This window comes from Chlorocebus sabaeus, chromosome 2 (assembly GCF_047675955.1).
Source record: "Chlorocebus sabaeus isolate Y175 chromosome 2, mChlSab1.0.hap1, whole genome shotgun sequence".
NCBI classification, from domain to species: domain Eukaryota; kingdom Metazoa; phylum Chordata; class Mammalia; order Primates; family Cercopithecidae; genus Chlorocebus; species Chlorocebus sabaeus.
This window is the reverse complement of record NC_132905.1, coordinates 68,469,527-68,479,827: the sequence shown is the minus strand read 5'-3', so window position 1 is coordinate 68,479,827 and position 10,301 is coordinate 68,469,527. Positions and strand designations below refer to the sequence as shown.

Below are 10,301 nucleotides of genomic sequence, written 5' to 3'. Positions count from 1 at the left end.
CCTGACCTCAAGCAGTCCTACCACCTTGTCCTCCCGAAGTGCTGGGATTACAGGCACCCAGGCTGGAGTACAGTGACATGATCACAGTTCACTGCTGCCTTGATTTCCCAGGCTCAGGGGATCCTGCCACCTCAGCCCCCCAGTAGCTGGGACTTCAGGCATGCGCCACCATACCCAGCTAATTTTTTGTACTTTTTGTAGAAACTGGGTTTTGCCATGTTCCCCAGGCTGGTCTCAAAGTCTTGAGCTTAAGCGATCTGCCTACCTCTGCCTCCCAAAGTGGTCGGATTATAGGCGTGAGCCACAGTGCCTGACTTTAGCAGTGGCACTATTTAGCCCACTGATTACCTGGGTTGATTTTGCCGATACGTCCTGTTGTACACCATGTTCTTCCTTCATGGCTTGATGTGTATACTGTTGCATGCCCTTAAAAGAGACAGCCTTATAGAGAGGGATCATTCTTTAATTAAGGTTATGTAAGAAGCTCTAGAACTCTGGTAATTCCTGTTACTGCTAGCCCCTCTTCTCAAAGAGGTATTTTATTCTTGCATTCTGAAACAATGAATATGCTATTTGGTAATTCATCTGTTAATTAGAAAAGCTAAAGTCTTAGTCATTATTTCAAATAAAGCTCGTTTCATGTAGTTGCTCTCTCCTTTCTAGCCATACTTCCCTGCCCAAACATGGGTGCCAGAAGTGGAGTTTGTGTGCTTGGGATTTCTGGTTTTATTCCAATGTTTCCTTATAAGCCAGTACTCCAAAACCGATATCCCTTTATGTACCTAGGTTTCAACAGAACAGTTCTGTGCGCTCAAAGCTCAACTGTGTGTTGTCCAAATGTGCTAAGATGCTATCTTAGCTGTTGCTGGTCTATTTCTAATGTACTGCAACATCAATTTAGGACATATATAGACAAATAGTAGAATTACAAGAGATAATTGTGATCTTCTAGTGTGGGGATCAGCAAACATTTTCTGTAAAGAATAGCACAATATTAGGCTCATAGGTCATATGTTCTCTGCTGCAACTACGTAACTTTGCCATTGTAGCATGACAGCAGCCATATGTCAGCTTAAATCAGTGGATATGGCTGTTTTAATAAAACTTTGCTTATGAAAACAGGCCGTGGGCCAGAGCTGGCTTAAGGGCTATACTTTACCAATCTCTGTTATAGATTATTTTCCTCATTTCACAGATGGAAAAACTTCATTTTAGAGTTAAAGTAGTTTTGTTAATGCCACATGCCATTAGGGAGTCAGGACTAGAATCCAAGTCTCCTGATATCCAGGTTTAGAGCTAGTTGTTCACATTTATTGTTAGGCTTTTTATGTGTAATAGATAAAATATTTAACTTCTTGGAATATCATTCCAGAGTAAGGGCTGTTTTTGCAAGTGTAAATTAAATCATCCACTAAAGTTTTGTTAATTCCACTTTGTTACCAACATTCTAGGTGCAGTGTTACAGACTAAAGAAAGTGATGCCTGAACTTTACTTATTCCATTGTACCACAGTCCTTTAGAATCTTCACATGAATTCAGTAGATTTTTTATTCTTAGATGCTCCCAAAACACACGCATGCTCATGTACCCACACATACCCAGCAGGAATGTGTTCATGTATTCACCAAAAGTTAGAATGCTCACTATTAATAGTAGCCCTAATTGAAAACTACCTGAATGCCTATCAGCAATAGAATGGACAGGCCGGGCACAGTGGCTCATACCTGGAATCCCAGCACTTTGGGAGGCCGAGGCAGGCGGATCACTTGAGGTCAGGAGTTTGAGACCAGCTTGGTCAACATGGGGAAACCCCATCTCTATTAAAAAAAAAAAATACAAAATTAGCCAGGCGTGGTGGCGCATGCCTGTAGTCCCAGCTACTCAGGAGGCTGAGGGCAGGAGAATCACTTGAACCCAGGTAGTGGAGGTTGCAGGGAGCCAAGATGGCACCACTGCACTCCACCCTGGGTGACAGAGTGAGACTCCATCTCAAAAAAAGAAAAGAAAACAGTAGAATGGACAATAAATTGGGATATAATGACACAGTGATACACTACATAGCAGTGAGGATTAATGTTCTACAACTCTGAGCAAAATAAGCCAGGTGGAACAGTGGACAGACAGTGGGTAGAAGTTAGGCTACCTTGGTGGTAGGTGATACTAAAAGAGAGACAAAGAGGGGCATCTGGAGTACGATTATACTCTCTTTCATGACCTCCATAGTGTTTGAGTATTTTCACTTTGGAAAATCAATTCAGCTGTGTACATGTGCACATGTATATATCCACATGTATCCATATATGTGCTTTTCTGTCAGGATTTTATATGTAAATAAAAGTTGAACTATTGTCAGTAATGTTACCTGCCATTAGAGCACCTTTCATGTGCTAATGTGATGCTAAGCTCACTGCCCCAGTGGATCATAGACCGGTTTATCTGAAATGAGCAAACTAGGGTCCAGACTACCTCTCCCAGTCACTCAGCAAAGTCTAGACTAAGCCAGGACTAGAGCCTAAGCTACTTGGTTCCCTGACCTCTACTGCTGGCCATGCAAAAACACATCCAGTTTTGTGGGTTTTGATGAGGTGACGTTTGAAGAATGAAATAATAGCGAAAAGCAAAAGCATATATACCAGAATCTTCACAACAGAATTGCCACAGCCTTCCATTCCTCTGTCCATCAGTCTTCCTGGGACCACACCTTGAGGGGCAGTGCTGGAAAGGAAGACATATTTATTTCTCCCTCGCAGACCCTAGTTTATTTAAACAGAGTCTCCTACTGTGCTTTTGTCTGATGTCTAAGGCCACTTTCATACCAGAAGTGAAGATGTTTATGATTATTTTAAGAAATGAGAGCTCATTTTGAGAGAAGAGTTGAAATTCCAGGAATTCTTCTTTTTTTGTTGTTTTTTGTTTTTTGTTTTTCTTGGCTAACATAGAAAATGTGATTTGTTTGGTTTTTTTAATTGAGACAGTGTCTCACTCTGTTGCCCAGGAATGGAGTGCAGTGGCGTAATCTTGGCTCACTGCAGCCTCTGCCTCTGGGGCTCAAGCGATCGATCCTCCTACTTCAACCTCCCGAGTAACTGCGACCACAGGCTCATGCCACCACACCCAGCTAATTTTTTGCACTTTTGGTGGAGATGGGGTTTTGCCATCTGGTCTCCAACTCCTGAGCTCAAGCCATCTGCCTGCCTCAGCCTCCCAAAATGCTGGGATTACAGGCGTGAGCGACCACGGCAGGCTGGAAATGTGTTTTAATACTGGCTGTCAGCCCTTCCTGCAACTTTTTTTTTTTTTTCTTTTTAAGTCTGTTTAGTGAAACAGTTTCCTGGAGATCTCTCCAAGGTCCCTTCCTCCTCTAAGATTCTCCGAAATTTCCCTGAATTTGCCTGAGGTTGAGCAGGGTGGAGGCAGCAGGTGGTAGCAGTGGCAAAAGATGTTAAACTTAAAGAGAATAAGTTTCAACTTTGTAAATAAAGCCCGGTACAAATAAAGATGATTATGTGGACAAAAGGTCAGGTTATATTTTGAAACTCTAAATCTTTCACATGGTCATTCTTTATCAAACATCCATTTAACAAAAATTTATTATGTGTCAGATGCTGTGCTCTGTGTTTCTCCCCTTTTTCATTGGAGTTTAATTTCCTTTTTACAAAGCCCCTGCAGTAGTAGCAAATGTTATTTAAAGCATTGTGATTGCATGAGGTCATGGAGTAGTCCATATGCACAGAACCCTGGTCCTCCTGTACAGTGAGTATTTGCTGGCTCATCTGTATGTCCTTTCCCCGGTTCCTGTTTAGGTCCCCAAGCAAGAACTATTCTTATGCAATCAAGTTTACCACAGGCTCAGCTGGCTTCAATATGGTAAGGAATGAAAAGTTCTTTGGTTTGGATAAAGTGGAAACTTGCTTAGATTGATGTGGCCTCATGGGTTTTAGATTAATACCACTTTTTTATGGGGGAATATGTAGAATTTGCTTAATTTCAATGAGTTGTAATGATTGCCTCTTTTTTAATACTATTTCCTGTCTCAATTTTGAAAAATACAAAAGCGGTCGGGCACGGTGGCTCACGCCTGTAATCCCAGCATTCTGGAAGGCTGAGGAGGGCAGATGATGGGGTCAAGAGATCAAGACCATCCTGGCTAACATGGTGAAGACCTGCCTCTACTAAAAATACAAAAAAATTAGCCAGGCGTGGTGGCGGGGCCTGTAGTCCCAGCTGCTCGGGAGGCTGAGGCAGGAGAATGGCATGAACCTGGAAGGCGGAGCTTGCAGTGAGCCGAGATTGTGCCACTGCACTCCAGCCTGGGCGACAGAGTGAGACTCTGTCTCAAAAAAAAAAAAAGCAGATTAATGCAATAAGTTCTCAAGAAGTGATAATACAACTTAACGGTTCTCAACTCGTGACCAATCTTGGCTCTCCCTTTCTTTTTTTGAGACGGAGTTTCACTCTTGTTGCCCGGGCTGGAGTGCAGTGGCATGATACTGGCTCACTGCAACCTCTGCCTCCCGGGTTCAAGCGATTCTCCTGCCTCAGCTCCCCAGTAGCTGGGATTACAGGCATGCACCACCGCGCCCAGCTAATTTTGTATTTTTAGTATAGACCGGGTTTCTCCGTGTTGGTCAGGCTGATCTTGAACTCCCAACCTCAGGTGATCCACCCGCCTCCGCCTCCCAAAGTGCTGGGATTACAGGCGTGAGCCACCACGCCCAGCCTCTTTGATTATTTTAAGCCAAATCTTAGTTATTATATAATTTCTGCTGCAAATATTTTAGCTCGTATCTTCAAAAGAGGAATTTTCCTTTTTTAATTTATTATTATTACTATTTTTGAGATGGAGTTTCGTTCTTTCATCCAGACTGGAGTGCAGTGGTGCCATCTTGGCTCACTGCAACCTCCACTTCCCAGGTTCAACCTATTCTCCTGCCTCAGCCTCCTTAGTAGCTGGGATTACAGGCATGAACCCCCACGCTTGCCTAATTTTTGTATTTTTAGTAGAGATGGGGTTTTGCCATGGTGGCCAGGTTGGTCTTGAACTCCTGACCTCAGATGATCTGCCCACCTTATCCTCCCAAAATGCTGAGATTACAGGGGTGAGCCACTGCGCCTGACCGATTTTCTTTTTGCCATAGACCTAATACCAATAGCTCATCTAAATTTTTTAGTAGTCATCCTTATCATTCATCAGGTAGTGTTCAAATTCCTTAGATTTCCTCAAAATGGTTTTATAGTTTATTTGTTCAAATCAGGACTGAAATAAGCCTATATTTTGCAATACTTAATTGTTCCATCTTGTATATCTCCTTTAATCTATAAATTTCCCCTTGTCTTGTTCTGTGCTTCTTTTCTCAAGTCCCCCAGGCCACCCCAAAGAAAAACAAACAAACAAACTCTGTTAAAAAAAAAACCAGATAATTTGTCCTATAGTTTCTTAATGGCTTAACTTTTGAAGATTGCATCACTGTGGGATTATCTAATTTGTTTCTGTATTTCTTGTAAATTGGTAATTAGATATAGAGCAAAGTTTCTCAACCCCAGCATTATTGACATTTTGGGCCCGATAAATCTTCGTTGTGGGGGGATGTCCTGTATAGTGTAGGATGTTCAGTAGCATCTCCGGCCACTACTCACTAGATGCTAGATGCCAGTAGCATAAGCTCCACACCCAGCATGACAATCAGAAATGTCTCCAGACTTTGATAGATGTGCCTTGGGGTACAAAATCATCCCTGGTTGAGAAGTGCGGATCAGATTTGATTTTTTGTTTTTGTTGTTTTGTTTTTGATAAGACTATGCCAGAGAGGTCTCTGTGTAGTTTCCTCAAGAGGCACATAATGTCTCTATTGTGTGATGATTTTGAATAGCTATCGATGAGCATTGCCTAGGTCCTACAGGCTTCCTAAAATTTAAATGTTAACTAGAATGGTTTCTTAAGAAGTGTGCGTGTTATAGCTATATGTTGGTGATTATCCCTGGAAAATAAACCTTGTCTACAAAGCTCACTGCAAAGTTCGTGATTTTCTTGCAGGCCACGTTGATATGGTTGTTTCACAAATGATCAAGCTCTAATGCAGCTCCCTTTGCCCTTCTCTTCCCTTCTGTTTTGTGTGAAAGAGCTTGCCTTTGGCAGTAGACTAGACCAGTTAATATACATCTTATATCTTTGACACACCCAGACCTCTTTAAATCTGGGTATTGAACAGTATCCTAGGACCCCCTGAAATACAAACTTAAGATCTAACATTAATGGAGGTTGGTTGACAATTTATTATGTTGTTCTCATGATACCAGATTATATTGAAATGTTTATTTTAAATTTCTCATGTATAACTTATCCAATTTGAGAAAAACACTTGAGGCTTCTCCTCTTAGAATGTTATATTCTGCTACTACACACTAAAAAAGATATTTTATTTAAATGCTTATAATCCTAATTTAGGCAAGTGTGATGAAAAAACAAGTAAGAATTTCAACTGCCTTCTAACTGGTTTACCTAGGACTGGCTAATGGTGAGACACAAAAAGGAACAGAGAATAAGAAGGAGCGGGCAGGGGTTTCATTTTATTTCAATTGCATTTCTTTTTAAAACTGGGTGTCTTGCATATGGGAAGGGCAAAACTAGAGGAACAGAAAAGAGATCAGCAGTTGCTGGGGGCTGGGGGCAAAGGAGGGAGTTGCTACAAAGAGACATGGAATTTTAGGCTAAACTGACAGTATTCTGTATGTTGTGGTTCATATTTGTCAAAACTCTCAGACTTATACTCTAGAAGGTGTGCATACTACTCTATGGAAATTATAACAATAAAAAGAAGTTTATAGCACCTAAAGAAGTTTCAGAATTAAGAAGGTTTCTTAATTTTTGGCATTGGCAAAGCCAGTTTACCATTGCATTTGTCCTGTTGACATTCTAGTGAATGGATGTGTTGTCATGTGTCTTCTTTTGACTGTCCAGAAATTTTAAGTAAAATCACACTCTTGGACTCGCTAGGAAAATGTTTTCTGTAATTAGCTACTTGGGCAAGTTCATTATGAAGAATGATGGAGTCATTATGAAGAATGATGGAGATTGAATCCTGAGATTGAGGAAGAGGAAACACTTTGACTCTGTGGCTGGAGTTCATAAAGATCCACCCTGCAGTCCTAGATTAAGGGGTGGCCAGCTACGCCCAGTGGGCTAAATCTGGCCTGCATCTGTTTTTGTGAAGAAAATTTTTATTGTACAAACAGCTATGCCCATTCATTTATGTGTTGTGTATGGCTACTTTCCTGCCAAAATGACAGTTCAGTAGGATAGGGATTGTATGTCTTATAAACTATAAAATATTTACTACCTGACCCTTTACTGATAGTTTATCATTTCCTGGTCTAGAGCAGAATATTTAATGATATAGAGCTGGGTGTGGTGGCTTATGCCTATTATCCCAGTGATTTGGTAGGCTCACTTGAGGCCAGGAGAGATCAAGACCAGCCTGGGCAACACAGTGAGACCCCCATCTTTACAAAATATTTTAAAAATTAGCTAGGCATGGTGGCGCACACCTTGTAATCTCACTATTTGGAAGGCTGAGGCAGGAGGATCACTTAAGCCTGGAAAGACTGTAGTGAACTATGATCATGACTGCAGTGAGGCTGCGGTGAACTATGATCATGTCATTGCACATCCGCCTGGGTAACAGCGTGAGAGCTCATCTCTTTAAAAAGATACATAGAATATGAGTGTGTTATATTTTAAATATGCAAAGGTTGGGAAAGAGTATCATTATAATCATAGCGTTTGTTGAATGAGGAACACTGTCCCAACTACTTGTAATTTTATCTTTGCAACAGTATGAAGTAGGTACTATTTTGACAAACTGAGGGACAAAGAGACTCAGTTGGCCTGTGGTCAATAAGAAAACAGAACTTTTAAGTCACTCATGAATAGTAAAAAGCATGAATTTTCATGAAACTGGATTACAGCGAACTTTTTGTTGAATAGGAATCTTTCTGACATTGATCAAGATGGAAAACTTACAGCAGAAGAATTTATCCTGGCAATGCACCTCATTGATGTAGCTATGTCTGGCCAACCACTGCCACCTGTCCTGCCTCCAGAATACATTCCACCTTCCTTTAGGTAAGGAACATTGGCTCTGATCAGAAATTGTGTGTAGAGTATATGAATTCCAAACTTGGCTTTATTGACTTATGTGTCTTACCTGATTTTCATCCCTGACAAGGAAACTAAGTATTCGTGAATTCTAGAGACTCTTCTCTAGATCTATGTTAATCTTGGGCCCATTCTGTTCTTCAAAGTACTTGTAGTATATTAGTGAAACAATGAAGTAAAACATCAAAAGATGGTTGATTTTTTACCAACCTGTGTCATCAATGCTTACCAGAAATGTTCATGACAGATGTCAGCAGCAAAAGAGAAACTGCATGGGTGTATGCATAGAGAAGAAACCAAGGAGATCACACCTGTGAATTCCACACATTTCAGTGGTAACAAAAGCTGCTAGCAATATAGAAATTATAATCAGGAAGACAGTTAAAGAAAATTACCCTGGACTGAAAGAAAGTCTCAGTAAAGATGGCAAGAGAGTCACCTGAGGTCCAGTATTAAGACTGGCATCCACATTTACATCCATGCATGCATGCACACGCTGTCCAGGACAGCTCTGTCTTCTGGCTTCGTACATTAAAAACTGAATATGAGATCTTACAAATACAAAGGAGAATAAAAGAAAGATTAGGATTTCTGTCCTGAGTCCTCAAACTGCAAGAAGGACTGGGGCAAAATCCCCTCTAAATGAAGAGAAATAGAGCCATTACTGTCAGCACACACATGGTACAGGAGCAAGCTGAGGAAACTGTGACGATGTAGGAAGCAGCAGGTAGCTGAGGCACTTTGTCTGTGAAATCCCACAACTGCAACATTGGGCTGATAATAAATGCATAAAAAGGACTGGGAGACTGTTTAAACACAGCGAAGTTAAAAGTGTAAAGTGGGCCGGGTGGCGCAGTGGCTCACGCCTGTAATCCCAGCACTTTGGGAGGCTGAGGCAGGTGGATCACCTCAGGTCAGGAGTTCGAGATCAGCCTGGCCAACATGGTGAAACCCTGTCTCTACTAATAAAACAAAAATTAGCCGGGCATGGTGGCAGGCGCCTGTAATCTCAGCTACTTGGGAGGCTGAGGCAGCAGAATCGCTTGAACCCGGGAGGCAGAGGTTACGGTGAGCCGAGATTGCACCATTGCACTTTAGCCTGGGGGACAAGAGTGAGAATCCGTCTCAAAAAATATAAATAAATAAATAAATAAATAAATAAATAAATAAATAAAAGTGTAAAGTGAAAGAAATTAGTAAACAAAGTGATTTGTTTTACGAACTGTAAAGTATAGACATTGCATGTGTTTCTTAGGGGGTGAAACGGAGAGACTGGAAAGGGAAGAGAGATGCTCCCAGTGAGTTGAGCTGCTGATCTTCCCTTGGAGGAAATTAAGGTCACTTGAGAGGGCAATGGAAATAGCAGCTCCCATTTAGTGCTCACCATGTCCCAGGCATTGTTCTTACCACTTTTTGATTATTAACTACTTTCATCCTTTGGGATCGTTTCAATTTTGGTGGTGATTCCTAAACAAGCTTGGCACTCAGAGTCTGATGACATTCAAATATTCATTAAAAAACTCTTTGTAAATAGAGAAGACCAAATCTTTATCTCTTCTGTACTATAAATGAAATTTGCTCATGGGTATAGTAAAATCTTTAAAAATTCTTCTTCGTAACTTGTCCAACTCCACCCAGACAGCTCTGTCTGAATGCATTTTTCTTTTTCCCCACAATTGCAGAAGAGTTCGATCTGGCAGTGGTATATCTGTCATAAGCTCAACATCTGTAGATCAGAGGCTACCAGAGGAACCAGTTTTAGAAGATGAACAACAACAATTAGAAAAGAAATTACCTGGTAAGGCAGCCTTTATATTGAGTTAAATCATTTAGATTAAATGAAATTAGAGATTTCCTATCTCTGAGACAAAGAGGTAAACATAAATTTAGTTTTTGACATTTTTGCCTTGTAACTTAACTGACCTTAGTCAGAGATATTGTTACTTGTGGATTTGGGTCTGGATAGAGAAATAAGAACATTATGCACTCTGCTAATGCACTGTTGTTCTAACTTGTAGCTTGAAATCTGATTATAAATTGCTAAACAAAAATTATGTAAATGTTATCCATAGAATATACAGCACTAAAAATTGATGAGTATTAAGGTGATTGCTTAATACCACCAGCGCAGAAATAGAAAGTCAAA

At 40.8% G+C, this 10,301-nt stretch overlaps 1 protein-coding gene across 6 annotated transcripts in view; it reads left to right on the top strand.

The window, feature by feature from the left end:
* Positions 1–10,301, top strand: part of ITSN1 (intersectin 1) — a 246,702-nt gene that overhangs the window by 111,105 nt on the left and 125,296 nt on the right. For all 6 annotated transcript variants that reach the window (XM_037990809.2, XM_037990807.2, XM_073009637.1 and 3 more), the window contains 3 exons: positions 3,804–3,867; positions 7,985–8,122; positions 9,838–9,953. In XM_037990809.2, coding sequence (XP_037846737.1) covers positions 3,804–3,867; positions 7,985–8,122; positions 9,838–9,953 — 318 coding nt within the window. The remainder of the gene's footprint in view (positions 1–3,803; positions 3,868–7,984; positions 8,123–9,837; positions 9,954–10,301) is intronic.